The sequence below is a fragment of the Cydia strobilella genome, chromosome 21 (genome assembly GCF_947568885.1).
Source record: "Cydia strobilella chromosome 21, ilCydStro3.1, whole genome shotgun sequence".
Classification (NCBI taxonomy): Eukaryota; Metazoa; Arthropoda; class Insecta; order Lepidoptera; family Tortricidae; genus Cydia; species Cydia strobilella.
The window spans coordinates 1,374,340-1,393,582 of record NC_086061.1 but is presented as its reverse complement, the minus strand read 5'-3'; the positions used below and the strand labels follow the sequence as shown (position 1 = coordinate 1,393,582).

Here is a 19,243-nt window from a genome sequence, read left to right as displayed (position 1 = left end):
ACCTCTTCATAATGTCTATGTCAATGATGTCACAGAATTAATAATATAAAAGTTTCGAATTCCTTACTTGTTGTTTTTCTTATTTTTTCGCAACTGTATTGAAAAACTTCGTTCGATACACGTGCGGAAATGTCTAATAATGACATACTTTCCGCACTAGCATCGAAATGTCCTATTACAGGGCTGTATCTCGTAAACCGTGCGTTGTAGCGCAAAACTAATCTAATTTTCGTTCCCCTTTGAGAAACCCGTAAGTAACATTCAAAAAACATAACCGAACAACAAAGAAGAAAACAAAAAAATAAAAAATCTTTATAGGGTTGTATCTCCTAAACCGTGCGTTGTAGCGCAAAAATAATCTAATTTTCGTTCACCTTTGAAAAGCCCCTAAGTAACATACAAAACACACAATGAAAAACTAAAAAGAAAACAAACAAAGAAAAAAATGTTTATAGGGTTGTATCTCCTAAACCGTGCGTCGGAGCGAAGAGCAAAAATAATTAAATTTTCGTTCCACTTTAAGAAACCCTTATTAATATTTAAAAGATACAACCCTATAAAGATGTTTTAATTTTTTGTTTTCTTTTTTGTTTTTCATTGTATTTTTTGAATGTTACTTACGGGTTTCTCAAACGAGAACGAAAATTAGATTATTTTTGCGCTTCAACGCACGGTTTAGGAGAGACAGCCCTGTAAAGATATTTTTCTGTTTTTTTTTTTGTTTTTTTTTTAATGTTAACTAAGGGTCCACTGCAATGGAACGAATTTTTTTTTATTTTGCGCTACGATGCACGGTTTAGGAGATACAGCCTTATAAAGATTTTCTGTGTTTTTTTTAAATATATTATTTAAGGGATTCTTAGTGGAACGAAAATTTTATTATTTTTGCGCTCCGTCGCACGGTTTAGGAGATACAACCCTATAAAGATTTTTTCTTTGTTTTTCTTTTTAGTTTTTCATTGTGTTTTCTGTATGTTACTTAGGGGTTTCTCAAAGGGGAACGAAAATTAGATTATTTTTGCGCTACAAAGCACGTTTTTTTTGTTTTTTTCTCATATTAAAAAAGGGTTTCTTAGAGGCAAAGAGGATATAATAAGATAGAGTGGTACTGTCATAGTAAATTTTGTAACCGCTTTAAATTCACTGCCATCTATCGACATACTTTAAAACTAAAAATGAAGATTTATAAAAATACGTTAAAATGTATTTAAATATGGATAAATGATTTTTTTATTTGCATTAATTATTTTTATATGATTTTGACCCATGTTCTTTCACTGATATGCGTTAAAATTATAAATAACAAATGAAACCGTCAACGCCATCTATACGAGAGTAAGCCAAAACTAGTGGCGCCCTCTGATCGAGAATCAAATTTTCGTGATTTTCGAGGCACGTTTTTTCCTTAGACTGTATCGATCTATTACGGAGTTATATCTATCTTTGTTAGAGGGGAACGAACATTTTACTTTTTTTGCGCTCCGACGCACGGTTTAGGAGATACAGCCCTATAAAAAGATTGTTTCCTTTGTTTTTTTCTTTTATGTTTTCATTGTGTTTTTTGTATGTTACTTAGGGGCTTCTGATAGGGGAACGAAAATTTGATTATGTTTGCGCTATAACGAACGGTTTAGGAGATTATTATTATTATTATTTAAGCTTTGTTTCTCGCACATCTATTATAAAATTGACTTTTCTTTTGTTATGTTTTTATGATGTGTGATCCCTTGAGGGTAAAAGCCTCCTCCATCTTTTTCCATTTCTCTTTGTCTGTAGCATTGTTCTCCCAAGTATTTCCTGCAATTGCTATGATGTCATCGACCCATCTTTTTCTTTGTTTTCCTGAGTTACGTTTGCCCAGTGGGCCTTTCCATTTGGTTGTTTGTATGGTCCATCTCTTGTCCTTGTATCTAGCCAAATGTCCAGCCCATCTCCATTTTTGTCTTAAACTAAACTGTAGTGCGTCTGTCAGTTTTGTTCTCATCCGGATATCTATGTTTTTTACTTTGTTTATTCTTCTTAGTTTCAATAGGCTTCTTTCCATTGCATGTTGGCATGATAAAAAATTTTCTTTAACTTTCTCGGTGAAGTCCCATGTCTGGCATCCGTAGGTTAAACTGGGGAGAATGCAGGAATCCATAACTATTTTCTTTATTTTTAAACTATAGTTTCCTTTTAGGATTTCTTTATGTGACCAGTATTTTCTCCAAGCTATGTTTATCCTTCTTTCCACCTCGTTTATGTTGCTATTGGGGTCAAAGGAAATCATTTTACCTAGGTATACATAGTTATCCACGTATTCTATTTGTTTTCCTTCTACAGTTATACTTTTTTTGTGACTGTTCGTCATAACTTTGGTTTTAGACGCGTTCATGTGTAGGCCCACTTTTTGGCTCTCTGAATTTAGCCTCTTTAACATTGTCTCCAGACCTTTGGCAGTGTGGTTTAGGAGATACAGCCCTGTAAATATTTTTTCTGTTTTTTTTTTCTGTTTTTTTTTAAATGTTTATTAAGGGTCCACTGCAGGCGGACGAAAATTTTATTATTTTGCGCTACGGCGCACGGTTTAGGAGATTAAGCCTTATACGGATTTTTTGTGTTTTTTTTATACCTATATTAATTAAGGGTTTCTTAAAGTGGAACGAAAATTTGATTATTTTTGCGCTCCGTCGCACGATTTAGGAGATTCAACCCTATAAAGATTTTTTCTTTGTTTTTCATTGTGTTTTTTGTATGTTAATTAGAGGTTTCTCAAAGGGGAACGAAAACTAGATTATTTTTGCTCTACAACGCACGGTTTAGGAGATACAGCCCTCTAAAGAATTTTCTTTCCTTTTTTCTTTTTTTTTAATGTTAATTAAGGGTCCACTGCAGTTGAACGAAAATTTTATTATTTTGCGCTACGACGCACGGTTCAGGAGATAGAGCCTTATAAAGATTTTTTCGTTTTTTTTTTTGTTTTTTTTTTAAATATTAATTGAGGGTTTCTTAAAGTGGATCGAAAATTTGATGATTGTTTTTGTGCTACGACGCGCGGTTTAGGAGATACAGCCGTGTAAAGATTTTTTTTTCTTTTTGTGTTTCATTGTACGACCGATCTGGCCTAGTGGGTGACCCTGCCTGTGAAGCCGATGGTCCTGGGTTCGAATTCCGGTAAGGGCATTTATTTGTGTGATGAACACAGATATTTGTTCCTGAGTCATGACTCAGGAACAAATATCTGTGTTCATCACACAAATAAATGTGTTTTCTATGTATTTGTATATTATATATATCGTTGTCTGAGTACCCATAACACAAGCCTTCTTGAGCTTACTGTGGGACTGTCAATCTGTGTAAGAATGTCCTATAATATTTATTTATTTATTTATTGTGTTTTTTGTATATTGAAAGAGGGAAACGAATTTTTTTTTATTTTTGCGCTGCGACGGACGGTTTAGGAGATACAGCCCTATATATATTTTTTTGTTTATTGTTGTTTTTTTTGTATGTTATATAATATAAAATTCCATAACCAAAATTCAAATTTTTATATAAGTAGATATACTCAATATAAAAATTTCAAAATCTAACATAACTTTTAATAGAAATGTCCTCATACATCATAAATATACACCATCCTCATAGTTACAATCACATTGTACAGTTAGCTGCAGAGAAAAGATACCACCCCTGTATAGGTTTGTATGCAAAGGTGCTAAGCGAATAGTATTGCTGACTGTACATCCTACCTAGTGGTCTTTAATTTACTACAAAAATAACTTTGTAATGCATACACTTTGTTTAGTAAACAGACATAATTTTGCGTGCAATAATAACTGCGATGCATACGCTTTGTATAGTAGAGAAACTTAATTTTGTGTGCAAAGATAACTTTGTAATGCATACAATTTGTATAGTAAACAAACTTAATTTTGCGTGCAAGTAAGTGCCATACTTTTTAGATCGCCTGGCAAGGTTAAAGACACGACACGACCAAATGTTCTGGTTTATTATTTTTATGACTATTTAGATACTTAATTATTATTAGTATTAAAAATACAGATTGCTTTTAGAACATTTTTTTGAATTTTGTGAAAAATTATTTTGCACGCGTCTAGCAAGGTTAGGTTACCCGCTAGCCCGTTGATCTATATACCGTTGATCTATATACCGTTGATCTACCTATATATCAATACCGTTTGATCGCTGCCTCGGCGGCGCACAGCGCGGCGCGCGCAACCATGCCGCGCGTTTGAAATGTAACGTAAATATAAGCACGGAATGCATACGTATCAGTATTTAGTGACGCACAAATTTTATATTTCTAATCTTTTGTGTGGGAACTAAGATCATTGTCATGACCGTTTAATATTAACTCTACAAACTTTAATTCAATATTGGCTATACTGCTTAACCAGAAATCAATATCTAGAGAAGCACATTGACTACATTTCTAATTTTTTACAAGTATAATAAGCTGATCCATAATATCGTAATTTTGCAATATCAGCTACTCTAATTATTTATTTACAAAATAATTCATGTTTTTAAGTTCACCAGAAAGCACATGTTCCAGATTTCTAAAAACCGAATATTGTGTATAAATTAAAGTGGTATTGAATATGTTAAAGTTTTTTGTAACTTTAATTCTATATTTACAAAGTTATTAGCAGAAATTAAAATATTTTAATATATCCGAACGCTCACCCTAAAAATTTCTAACTTTTTACGAAAGTCTTATTTAACATGCTAACAATGACATATCAAAAAAGAAAAAACTTTAATATTATCAAAACCCATTTTTGTTCCACCGCTGGTCTACTAGCTCTGCTGCTATGTATAAAAAATCTTATATTACCTGTATTTAAAATAATGATATGGTAAGTTTAATTACCAAATTAATTTAAAAAAAATTGTGTTTTCTATGTATATATATCGTCGCCTAGCACTCATAGTACAAGCTTTGCTTAGTTTGGGACTAGGTTGATCTGTGTAAGATGTCCCCTAATATTAATTTCCTTTTATAAAATCGGTTAAAAATTATAATTTCGAAGTTGTCTTTCTACGTTAACAGAAAAGGTAAGTTGTTGTTCCACTTCTCATTTTTTATGTCAAAGAATTATTGAATTTAAAGATAAACTTTTAGCAATAGCAAGACCAAACATTAAGAACATACGAAGATGCGCTTCGGTGGAAATGAGATTAAGTTACGTGCACCAACAATTATTTTCTTCGCTCAGATGCACTTGCACCGGATGACCTCAGTGCACCGATAGCATAAAAACCTTTATAAAATCTAACGGCTTTCCTGCCACCGCCGCAGTCTCGGCACAAACTCACTCGGGCGGGCGCATACTCACTCGGGCGCAAAGCTTTTTGTGCGCCAGCTTTTATACGTTTTTCTATGGAAGCTAATGAGCCAGCGGAGCTTGTAACATATGAAGGCGTTCGTAGCATGTGCATTCTTGTTCTTTCGGAGCACCTCTCAAAACAGCCTGAATGAGTTTTTTTATGTAAAATAAATGTAAAGGAAACGAAAAGATTCACGAATACACATATTTAGCTTGATTTATTGTTTTGCTGTAGCGTCCATTAATCAACGTTTGTTATATCTTCCTAGTCCTAATGTAATTCGAACGAAATATTTAACAAATAGCACATACAATATGTGAAGCTGCTTTGGCTGAATGCTTATACCAAAACCAAACAAGAAATAAAAAACATTCATGAATACACACGAAAAACATTATCCTTCCTGCTTGGTAACAAGATAAAATAGCTATTTCATAAGCTGAGGTTATTTATCACTCCTGCCGTTCGATAATCTCTGCCGGATGTTGCGACTCGAGTCGCTCCCCGCGTGACACACGGCCTGCCGAGTTAGGTGCCTAATGCTCTTTGTCACCACTGCACTCCCAGTAATCTTAGTGATATCTCGAGGAAATTGCATCTTTATCTCAAAAACGAGCTAGCGCTTTTCTCAGTCTATGTTGTTATTACAAGCTTTTTATTAACTTGAAATGTACCTATGTAGGTATGTATCTACCTGCTTATAGTAATTAGTTCATCAGGTGTATTTTATTTATTACCCGCATGATTCATCTCGCAGCACCTGAGAGTCTACCGCGAGAAACGAATATCAAAATTCAATAGAGAGGCAGATAAAGAAATCTCGATTTTCGTTTTTCGCTGTACGACCTCTGATCACCTTTGCATCGCAACGGCAGTCGACGACAATTTATACTCCGCCCACTGCCACTGAAGTCAGACAACTCTCTTGACCACTGTCGGCCTTAATATCTCTGCGAATTATTATGCTTGTGCATGCGCATACCACAATGTATCACTAAAAACGCGTGTGTGCCTACTAATAGAACTGTGCGTTTAGGTAATTTCTTACTATAGGCGAGTTGACTACCTAACTATCCAACGTGATCCTAAAGAGAAAAATCCCGTGTGTAACGGAAAGGTACCTCAGCCTCGCAACGGCTGCCATTTATAACGGAGGCCCATTTAAATGATAATTTTTCATCACTTGAACTTTTTGCGAAGTTAATAAACCATTGTCCCGACACGATCTGTTAGACGCTGGGTTTTTATCCGAAAGATATTACGAGTACACTTCAATTTTCAGAATATCCATTGTTCGATGTTTATATCCATTTGTTGTATTCGGGATTAGGGATCTAAGTAAAACCACCGAGCTAGCTAGACCAAGACTGATTTATTTCTATTCTCAACCTACCGCACATTCCTCAGCTACCCACATGTATCAATATAATGATATACCTATGTATTTATATACAACATCTTCCCCCTTATGAACAAACATGCATATTTTCATAATAGGTAGCCAAACAAAATTAAACTAGAGCACTATCTTATTAAATACATTTAACAAGAACATATATGTATATAGGTATTTTTTTTTTAAATATCTAAACGTATGTATTTATTTAACTATCGTTACAACAATATTACTTTTGTCTTGCTATAAACTTTTACATATTACTTTTACACCTTATTTTATTGAGTTTGACAAAAATAAAATATCATTTATCAACATTAACATGCAGCGATAATCGCACTAGGCCATTGTAAACCCTATTACATTGCATTAACGTTCATCACAAGCTTATTGACTGTAATGGGTCGTATACATACAATGCAATTTATGATATCCTTATTTACTAGTAGACATTTTTTAACTTGATAAGTAAATACTTAAGTTAAAGACAATATTTTTAAATTACTTAGGTACCTAAGTGCTTTTTTTTTTTTTTGAAATAAAAAAACAAAGATTCACCATTCACCGTCAATATTAAATTTATACTATACCTACCTAAGTATTATAACTAATAAAACCTATCCGGCGTGCGTACTCGCCGGCCTGAACGAGTGTAGCGGAAAGCGGAATCTTGATCAGCTGTGGCCTGGGGCCTACAGGAACTCTGTGGTCCTGGTGTTTGACCTCCGCCACACTCCTCCAAGTCATCATAGTATTTTGATATATTTGCCCCTGAATTAGTATTATCAGAATTATCAGTAGGCGGCGCCGGCGCCGCTGGTATGATATGTTGCCTGTTGCGGCGGTATCGGCGGCCGTCCGGCGTGCGCACCCAGTAGGAGCGCGGCTCGGCGGCGGCGCGCTCCACCTGCGCGCGCAACCAGCGCCCTCTGCCGTTTATCTCGGTCGGGTCTCGAATACGCACCTGCTCATTATCTGTTAATGGTTTTAATGATCTAGTTCCTCTATTGTAATATTGCTTCGTTTTGTCATTCTTAATATCGCGTCTGATTGCTATTTCTTTTCTCGCCGGAGTTTTAGGGTTCAATAAGCTGCTTTTTACTGGTAACTTTGTATTTAATCTCCTACCAAATAATAACTGAGCAGGTGAATATTTTTCACCCGATATTGGGGTGTTGCGATAATTCAACAATGCCACGTAAAAATCAGTTTTAGTTTCTTGTGACTTTATAATCATATTTTTGACAGTTTGCACATTACGCTCCGCGAGACCGTTCGAGCGAGGATAATGCGGTGAACTAGTAACCTGATCGAAATCCCAATCCCTAGCGAACTCTCTAAACTCCTGCGACACAAATTGTGAACCGTTATCTGATACCAATCTTTGCGGTATTCCGTGACGTGCAAACATAGGCTTCAAAATACCTATCACTGTCGCGCTTCTCAAATCCACTATAGTAGCCACCTCCACGTACTTGGAGTAATAGTCGACCACGAGCAAATAATGTTTGTCCTTTACCTGAAAAATATCAGCTGCGAGCACCTGCCAAGGCCTATCGGGCGAGGCGTGCGGCGCGAGAGGCTCGCGCGGCGGAGAAGCACGCCGCTGCGCGCACGTCTCGCACTCGCGCACCGCGCGCTCCACGGCGGCCGCCATGCCCGGCCACCACATCACATCGCGCGCTCGTCTTTTGCACTTCTCGATGCCGAGATGACCTTCATGTACCTTCTTGATCATTTCAGCCCGTAAACCACTAGGGATAATCACCAAGTCGTTTCGAAACACTACGTCCTCCACGACATGGATCTCATCTCTTACCTCCCAGTAAGACTTAGCTTTTTCAGTTACAATGCTTTTGGTATGCGGCCATCCCTTTCTGTAATACTCCATTACTTCGCACAAACTCTGGTCAATTCTCGTTGCATCTCGTATTGCCTGCATTTTAGTGTTACTAAATGGTAGGTTACTCACCAGAGTATTTATGTGTAAATGTACCTCCTGTTGTACTCGCTGATCGCCCCTCTCGCCTAAATCCGTGGTCGCCCTTGACAACGTGTCAGCCACGTACATCAGTCGCCCTGGTACATAACAAATGTTTAAGCAATATATTTGCAGTTTTAATAACATACGTTGTAGTCTTATCGGTGTCTCGTTCAGCGGCTTTTTGAAAATAGCCTCCAATGGCTTATGATCCGTTTCTACCGTTACCTGAGAGTGCCCATAGATAAATTGGTGAAACTTACTGCAGCCAAACAGGATAGCGAGGAGCTCCTTCTCTATTTGAGCCCATCTACATTCGGTGGGAGTGAGCGTGCGCGCGGCGTAGGCCACGGGCCGCCCGCCCTGGAGCAGCACAGCGCCCAGCCCGCGAGAACTCGAGTCCACCGACACCGTCACCGGCTCGTTGGGCGAGTAGTACCTGAGTGTAGGCGCCTGTGCTAATTGCCGCTTAAGGTCCTTGAATGCTTTCGTGTGCACCTCATGCCAGTCGAAATTTAAATCTTTTTTTAATAGCTCCCTTAACGGCTCCACCTTATCTGCATAATTATGAATAAAACGAGACACATAATTTGTCATCCCCATGAAGCGTTCCAACCCTTTTTTGTCTTCCGGAATAGGCATATTATCTATACACTTTACCCTATCTGGATCAATCCGAATGCCATTTCTATCAAGTATGTGGCCCAAAAATTTTACAGTTTCCTGACCAAACACACACTTGTTCTTATTGAACTTAACCCCAAACTCGGCCGCTACACGCATTACCTCCCCTAACCGCTGATCATGTTCATCTCGCGTCTTTCCGTAAACTAATATATCGTCGATAAACACCTCCACACCCTGCCTTGCAAATAACTTATACATTATACTGTGAAAAACTTCCGACGCACAACTGACCCCGAACGGTAACCTGAGGAAGCGGAAGCGCCCAAACGGTGTCGCGAATGTGCAAAGTTTTGAGCTAGGTTCATCTAAAACACACATATAAAACCCTTTACTCGCATCTAACACCGAAAAATACATGGCCCCCGAGATATTAGCCGTTATTTCATCAAGAGTGGGGAGTTGGAAATGGCTTCGCTTAATCGCTTTATTTAAATGCTGCGGATCCAGACATAGCCGAATATTTCCATCCGCTTTTTCTACTATCACAATATTGGAGACCCAGTCAGTAGGCTCACTAACTGGCACTATTATATTTAACTGCTGAAGCCTTTGCAACTCCTCCTGTAATTTTGGCCGTAATTTAATTGGTATTTTCCGAGACCCTCTAACAACAGGCGGGACAGTTTCATCAATTGTTAACTTATGTAACCCCGGCAACTGCCCAATTCCCTCAAAAATGTGCTTATGCGACGCTATCATCTTACTAATGCAAGTGTTTTTAATTTCATAAATACGCTTTATCAACCTTAATTGTACGCAAGCATCTCGCGCTAACAAATTATCACACTCGGCGTCTAGCACATATACTTTTTCTCTAATTGTAGCATTATTAAAACTTAAATCCGCTTCAAAACAACCTGCCAATGGTAATATATGTTTACTAACCTCTTTCAATATTGTACTCGTCTTACATAATAATTGCTTATCAAATCCGGCAGCCACATAACTGTCTATCGAGATAACTGTCACATCCGCACCGCTGTCCAATTTAAACTGCACCCGCACTCCGTTTACGACTATCCACTCGTACCAGTCCTTTTTGTCAACGCTTCCGACTTCAATTCCCCTTATCATAAACTCCTCCTCTTCGCTCATTTCCTCCGTCGTTTGACACGATAACTCACGCATCGTATGACTCACAAATCCGGACGACCGACAACATCTCGCGAAATGCCCTCTCCTGTTACACCTAAAGCATATCACTTGCACCGCTGGACATCTGTTGTTGTCAGGCATGTAGCTACAATTCCAACATCTCCTTGAGCTCCGGCCGGCACCGGCACCGGCACCGGCAGCAGCGGGCGTCGGTCGGGGCCGGGCGGCCGGCGGCGGCGGGCCGGGCCGGGCGGCGGCCCGCGGCCGCGCCACGACGGGCTCGACGGCGGCGCTCGGCGCAGGCGGCTCCGCGCCGCACACGGCCCCGGCCTGCTCGCTCGCCACCTCGGCCGCCCTGCACCATGCTGCGGCGTCGCCTAACTCCAAGTCCGACTTTCTGAGCATCCTTTCCCTCAGCTGGCCATCTTTTATCCCCCGTATCATTTGAGTCAAAATCAAGCTATCCCTTAGATCCCCAAATTTACACGATTTACTTTTCACTTTCAATGTGGCCAAATATTTCTCAAACTTGTCACTTCCCTGAGAACACTCGAAAAACATATGTCTCTCAAAGTTAATGTTTTTTGTTGGGTTACACCTCGATTCGAACTTTCGGCACTAAAACGTCCGATTTACGATTAATATGCTGAGTTATTTACACCTGACACCATGTTGTATTCGGGATTAGGGATCTAAGTAAAACCACCGAGCTAGCTAGACCAAGACTGATTTATTTCTATTCTCAACCTACCGCACATTCCTCAGCTACCCACATGTATCAATATAATGATATACCTATGTATATACAACACCATTCCAACAAATTCTCCAGTAGAGATTTATATAAAATAAAAATATTGTCTTCACGGGATTGTAGCCATGACTAAACTTCAGAAAAGCACGGTTTTCGATCCGTTCAGATGTATTTCCATTGTATTTTTGTAAAGATATTGAAGGCAATATTACTCTTCCTCTTAGTCGGCGTCTTCATTGCTGAAGGTCGTGTCTAGTTTAAAGAGTTTCCTGCGCGATGTACCATGCTCATCCAAGTGTTCCAGTCCTCGGCGGTCTTAATAGCTTCAGGTATTGGCAAGCCGGTGATGATTTTTATCAAGTCTCATTACCGGGTAAGCGATCGACCGCGTCCTCTTTTCCCTTCGACCTTACCAACTACCATCAGCTTTTCTAAGCTATCTGGGTCTCTACGAGCGACGTGTCCGAAATACATAAGGATTATCTCGAAGCAGATAGTGGACAGCCTTGTGGTTATTCCGAGCTCCTTGAGTATGGACACGTTGGTCCGACGTACGGTCCAAGGAATTTGCAGCATACGTATCCAACAACACATCTCAAATGCTTTAATTTTCGCTCTCTCCCTCTGCCTTATTGTCCAGGATTCGGCGCCATAGAAGAAGATTGAGAAAACTAACGCACGCACCAGTCTGACTTTAATTTTATGGGATATGTTGCGGTATTTATTTCCATACCCTAGTAAGTTTAGTCATATCCGATTTGGACATTTGGATTTTTCTAATATTACAGCGTTGTAAATTATTACGACTGGCCCAACTAGAAAATGAGCTTGAGAATAGCCATTAGGTAGGACTAAGCTTTTAAGACATCTTAAATAAAAGAAATAAAGTGATAATCAGCGCTTAAATATTTTGATGCCATATTTATATGTAAACATGCTTCCTATTAATTAATTAGATCCTTTACACAATAGCTTCATGAATCAAGCGAACTTATTTTCCTAAAAAATCGATGTGCAAACCTTGAATATGAAGTAAAGAGCTATTTACTTCCACTACACGGAGAGCAGAACCAACGGAGAGGTAACGCGAGTCGACAGTAAACACATTAGCGATAATCACAGCATGAAGTCTCTCGCGTTACATTAGCCGAACCGGAGACAAGCAATAATAGTTACTGTTAATCTCCATACCCGACCGCGTAGATACCGTCAACATTGTTATTATATGGCTTTCTTTACTCAAAGATGTTCCAATATCGACATAGAAACGCAACGCCATGGATAGAAAGATAGTTTTGGCAAAAAATTCATTTTTAGTACAAGCTTTTATCGCTGACTGTACTTTTCTATCCACAGGTAACTTATACTTATCGAGACAATTCTAAAAACCCCAAACACAATTAGGTTTCATTGTTTTATCATAGAGTTCCTATGGCCACCTCCTGTCTCCATCATCAGATCAGCTTGATGGTACCATAATGTTGCATTGTCACGGGACTTACATATGTATGAAAATCTTCAGCTTCATTGGAAGCCGGGAAGTGGGTCAAATTTAACTTGCAAGATTTGACCCGTACATACATACATACATACATACAAGTACATTGCAAGTGAATAAAAAGCTTGTAAAAAGGAGACGAATCGTAGTCATCTTTAGTTGTTATTATAATCAGAGAATCAATTCGATTTTTTTATAAAATTTCATTTTTGATACAAGATTTTATCGCTGACTTTACTTTTCTTTCAACATGCAACAACTCGTAATATTCATTGAGACAATTCTTACAAACCCAAACACTAGTTTGCGTTGTTTTATCACAGAGTGCCACCTGTGACCATCATCAGATCAGCTCGACTTAAGGAGCCCACTGACTATCAGTCCGCCGGACGATATCGGCCTGTCAGTTAGGACAAAAATTTGACAGTTCCGAACAACTGACAGGCCAATATCGTCCGGCGGACTGATAGTCAGTGGGCCCCTTTACATGTATGTGAATTTTCAGCCCAATGAAATAATGAGATGTGAATAATTTAGCTTGCAAGATTTGACCCGAACTAACAAACATTGCAAGTTATATAAAAGTTTGTAATAGCTATTTACAGTAGGTACATATGGTGCTACTTTACCGCACTATTGCGATAATTAGCACATTACGCAACTATGACGAAAATTTAAAGGGCCATAATTATGTACTGTAATAGTACATTATGATACAAGTGTGCTAAGTTGGTCAGTACACACGAGGCGATATTGTGCGCGCGAGCTGCAAGCGAGCGCGCAAATAAGAAAGCCGATGTGTGTAATGACCAATGCACACGTGTTTCATACGACGTTTTTCAACACACTTGCGAGAAAAAAAAAGAAACTTTCATATTAATCAAATTTTAATAGTTAAAACAGTTAGTATTGTGTGTTGCATCTGTCATACTGCCGGCCGCCCCTCGCCCCGGCGCAGGCGGTCGGGCGCGCCGGTGCCCGTCAGTCCGACCAATTAAAGAAGGCTCCCTTTTCATGCATATTATTAGCAATCAGTTACCTTCTTAACTCAGTCGGATAATATAATGAAAAAGCGCGAGTGGAATAATACACTGAAAGAGCACGCGTGTTTAATATCTAGGATTATGAGCCAAAAATCGGTGGAATAAAAACGTCGTTTTGAGCAAGTGTGTTGAAAAACAGATTATGATTGGATTGTACATTGTACAATAATGATGAGATGTATGAGGCTTACAACGTTAGAAATTGACTAATAGTACTAATAATTAGTAAAATCTGAACGGCAGCTATGTATGTGTATTTAATGTTAACATCAGCATGCTGAGTAACCGAGCTTGTAACGGGTACCACAGGGAATTAGATGTGATGGAAATTTCTTTATTATTTGGACATGCCATCATGAAATCCAATGTGATGTGCGTGGTCAGCAACTAAGCAACAAGATGATAGTTACACTCCATTACATTACACTTACAGCAATTTAGGTGAATGACCGAGAGATGTAGGTTAGCAGCTGCTAATACTATTAGTATCATCTCACGAGACAGACGACACGGGTGGTTAAAGGTTGATGTGATTTGAATATTCGATTATTATATAGGTACGAGTATATTTCAACTACGGATAGATACCGCAATTTCTTATCAGCCGAAAGAAGTGTTTCACAACTTAGTTTTTAAAGTGGAATAGTGGATAGGGGCGCATTAGTGCAGTGTTCAAATTTGTCTAACCTCGTTTAACTATAATTATAATTATTTGTTCCGGTTTCTATAAAACCTGGTAAAAGCATAGCAGGTCTAAATAATTGACGTGTAAGGAAAGCTGTAAAGTTATGCTGTTTTTACTGGATTAAAAGAAACTATAGAAAAACAACTCGGGGAACCAAATTTATTTAACTTTACACTGTGGAAGCAAACAATTATTTTAATAATTTTGGCAAATACGTTTGAAACGTCTTGTTGACAATAAGTAAATAATTGTTAAGAAGTCATGTTCTAAACAGGGAAATAGAGATTCACTAGATATGAAATATTAAAGATATGTGACGTCCCACGGGTAATGGTACCTTATGGCGCTTGGCGCTTACGCTATTATTAACGCCGCTCCAATAAATATTGGATGGCGCTTACGTCGCATAGCGCCGCAATAATTTGCGACGCTATGCGACGTAAGCGCCAGCCGCTATAAGGTATCTATTGCCATGGAATGTCACATATCTTTACTATTTCATATCTAGTGAACCTCTAATTCATTTCCCGGATCGCGCCGTTCGATTCGATTACCATTTTGAGGAATACAAAATAAACAAAGAAACGCAATATTTTCCTCAAAACAAGTTATTATGAAATGAGATGAGAGGAAAACGAACCGAGTAATTCAATTACTGACTAAAAAGAGGAATAGAATTAGTAATTTTTAAAATAATCTTGCAAAAGGATACTGTTGTTCAACGAAATAAAACAATGTATATATTATTTATTGCTACACAGAATTTTACCATATACTTCAAATCCAAAAATGTTGACCTCTGAAGTGCATTCTCAAATATATATAAAAAAAATCGAATTGAGAACCTCCTCCTTTTGAAGTCGATTAAAAATACACAGTCACCGTACATGATCTACCGGAATCTTCTTTGCATATCACCCAACCTACCCCCACCCATAGTACACCTAGCACCCATAATACAAGCTTTGCTTAGTTTGGGGCTAGGTTGATCTGTGTAAGATGTCCCCTAATATTTAATATTTATTTAATATTTAATATACTGTCTTTGTCCCTGAAGCCGAAATAAATAAATAATAACCTTATAATTTATGTGACTGACTCCCCTAAATTTTCAAGCGTCAGTATGTTACGTACGAACCCATTTATCAACTCGGCAGGCCGTATTTATGTATTATTGTAGGCTGTATTACAGTATTTTGACACAAAGTCGTATTCGATACAAAATTGTATGTTCAGTCATAAATAAGTACTATTACAACTGTACTTCTCGTCTCTAGACAATAATTTATCATTTATTGATACGATTGTTATTAGATATATTACATTTGATCACAGAAAAACGAACAGAATCTTGTAATAAAAATAAACTTATAGTTTATAAAACTTTTAGTATAATCATCCTGTGAATGAAAACGGTTGGCAGTGCGTGAATTGACGCAGATGCAGCCGAGCGCACGCTGACGCCGCGGCGCGCTAACATTAGAACACATGCATATTATTGCACATGCACACTTATTACACTTCGCCAGACCTGGAGACAATGGCCTTGGCCGATTTAATATCGTTAGTGTCACTTTCTTTTAAGGCTAAGTGGCCAAGATATCCGTTACACCTACACACGCACCATAGCCCAATTCAGATTTAACAACTCGTTATGGATTTGATATGACATTCGTCGACGATCTTCTTGTTGATTGGCGCTTATCTCCCGCAAGGCTTGACCTTTATTCTGCATGTACAAATCGAACTTTATCTTAGAAAAGCGGATAGACTACACTTCATTATACATATTATTGCATAATATATTACGTGAATGTAGATTGCCATCTGTTTCTCGTATGTGGTATTATTTGTGTTCAAGTATTCTGAAATGTGTGCAGTAATAAATTACTTTATTGTTATTGTTATGTCTCGTATTACCCAGACGCACTTCTGTTGTTATTGCCCAGAATTTCATTGCGTCTAGACTTCACTGAAAATAGGTTTTCTTTATATAATTCTGCCTTTATGTAAATGCCAATGAAAAGTTATATGTTATATTGCAATAGGTTATTCGCCTTTACTTATTTGTGTATTTTATGTGTCATGAAACTCATCGACCTTACCATAAAGTTATCGTATCGTTAGAAGTTTAATTGTGATAAGAAATGGTAGATCCAGCAATCAGATGTTTCATAAGGCTTCTTGAAAAAGGAATTAGGACTACAGAATTGAAAAACTAGATATTTCCAAATTGTTCTATGCGAAAACGTTGGATAAAAGTTAAGAACAGTTTAACATTTTCGGAACATTACACTACATCGTCTTATTTAATGACTAGCCTATTTATAATGAGCGGTATTATTTGGTCATTTTGGGTCATCGCGCCAGTCAAGTATTATTGGAAGCAATTTCATCACGCCTTCTGCTGCTCTGATATATGCCGGTATCTAAACAGTCCCATTTGTTACAGAGGAGATTCTAAAAACGCGGTCAGCGCTGTGGATGTCCGCCGACGGCCACATGGTGTTGTACGCCACCTTCAACGACACGCTCGTGCTCGAACAGAAGTTCCCGTGGTATGGGCCCTCGCTGGACACTGATGACCCGGCGAAGGTATGTACTCTTTGCAAGACGTTGATTTTAAGAATGCGAACAGGCAGTGCAGACAATTAGAAGATTATATACAAAGTTGAACGTGCCAAGGTCACAAGTTGTGAGCCACAAAAGTATCAGAACATAATCTAGGTTTGACAGACTTGGAAAGTAGATTTTACTTAGCCAGGAGCACATACCTATAGCAAATACACACCCTTGATTAAGCTGCGGCGTTGTTTTGTAGTCTACGAGGTTCTTTTTCACACCACGTTATCGACAACTACTAGGTGCTCGCAAAATACAAAATGGTAGCCTATGATGAAAATCCCCCAAGTGTCTAAATTAAGACAGATACTTAGTCAGTTCCTTTCTACTTTCACTTAATTACTTAATTGTTACATATATATTCCTAGACATTATAAACCAATACCTAAATAATCACTTTTATTACAGACATACCCGGAGATCAGAAGCATAAGGTACCCGAAGCCTGGCACGATGAACCCCACGGTGCGACTAACAGTAGCCGATATTGCAGACCCGAAGCACATACGCACCAGGCACTTAACACCGCCGAAGAGTATACTTGAAGAGGGGTGAGCATTTCATCCACAACAATACATATTTTCGTTGCTCTTGAGAATAGAATAGAATAGAATAGAATAGAATTGTTTTATTGCATATCACATTACAAACATGGATGGAATAGAATATAAAGGTATACATGTGGCACCCTGCAAGGGCACAGCAATATAAGAGGGCTACAAGTAGGTAGGTGATTTGATTACAATTATTTTACACATTTCATTAAATTAAGAGTACACATACATTCACACATTATTACGTTATTTCCTTACATAAGTAAACAAAGCACGGTAATATTTTCACCTATTGACTTGATCAAAATATTCATTAATAGTATAAAAACATCCACTAATCAAAAATAATTTCAGCCGTTTTAGTGTTTGTGCATGTCGATATTTTTCGACTATTTATAATAGAAAAAATATTTAATATACATTAGGTCAAAATACTTACAACGTTGCAATTGAAGTTCTGTTAAATATCTGTTGGTCTCGATGAATTACTATGTCGATAAAGATGTCTTCCCTCTTGCAGTTTCTTTAATAACTCGTACCTAGTTAAGCCCAGCACATTCTGTTTATACCTATAAACACAAGAAAATATGGTATTAAACGTTGAACCATGCAAATTGGTTTTCAATTAAGTTAAACGTCAACATTACAGAATTTTCCCGTTGAATGAAAACCTGTTTCATAAAATTCGTCGCATATTTTCCTATCTGTTATTAACTTCGCATAAAACATTCCGTTGGCAAGTACCTTTATAGCTCCGCGGCTTTACTGCCGTGTGCAATCAAAATAAAAGGATATGTTCTGCTTCCTTTATATTTTATTGCTTTGCTCTTTACTTCTGAGATTGAAATATCAGGTGGTTAGAAACAAAAAGCGAGTCAGTGAAAGCGGTAAGTAACACGTGTTGGATGGATAATATATATTATGAATTATTTAATCTCTGATAAAATAATCAACTTATTAAATACACAGGCAGGTACTTAATAGTTATTTGTTATACAAGGGTGCAAAGTTGTATTTTACCCGCGAGTGTTTCAACACACAAGAAGTAAAATACATTTGCACCCGTGTGTAACACAAAACTTTTCCCCTCACTATAGTGAGGAAAGTGCAACATCCACAGGCGTTAGATATATCACTGTAATCACTTATTTTTGTACGATATTATAACAGAAAACACTGGAAATTCTGATTTTTACGTGAGTCGGTGAGAAGTGCTTTTAAGTAATACTTTTGTTAACAATGTTGACATTTCTGTTCTGACGTATGAAATGTCAACGATGCGTTTTGAAATTGCATCGACTCAACTTGTGCGTTCAGAATTATATTTAACATCATTATAAAAAATCTAACGTTTTTTATGGAATTTTAAGGTTTATGACTTTAAAATTATTAAATAAAGCTAAATTTGGTATTTTTTATTAGATTCTCAAACCATTTATTTAATGATAATTAATGTCGAACGAACCATTATTATGAGCGTTTTACGTTTTTTTATCTGTCAAGCAACTTAAACATGCTCCATTCAAGGTCAAATTACTTTCGCCACTAGTAGATAAAATGCGTCTTTCCCCGCTTGTTTTAAAGAATAAAAGAC

General features: G+C 37.7%; 1 protein-coding gene across 2 annotated transcripts in view; it reads left to right on the top strand.

The window, feature by feature from the left end:
* The window catches only part of LOC134751054 (inactive dipeptidyl peptidase 10), a 195,142-nt gene that overhangs the window by 148,749 nt on the left and 27,150 nt on the right, over positions 1-19,243 (top strand). For both annotated transcript variants that reach the window (XM_063686394.1, XM_063686393.1), the window contains exons 7-8: positions 16,926-17,068; positions 17,504-17,646. In XM_063686394.1, the coding sequence (XP_063542464.1) occupies positions 16,926-17,068; positions 17,504-17,646 (286 nt within the window). The remainder of the gene's footprint in view (positions 1-16,925; positions 17,069-17,503; positions 17,647-19,243) is intronic.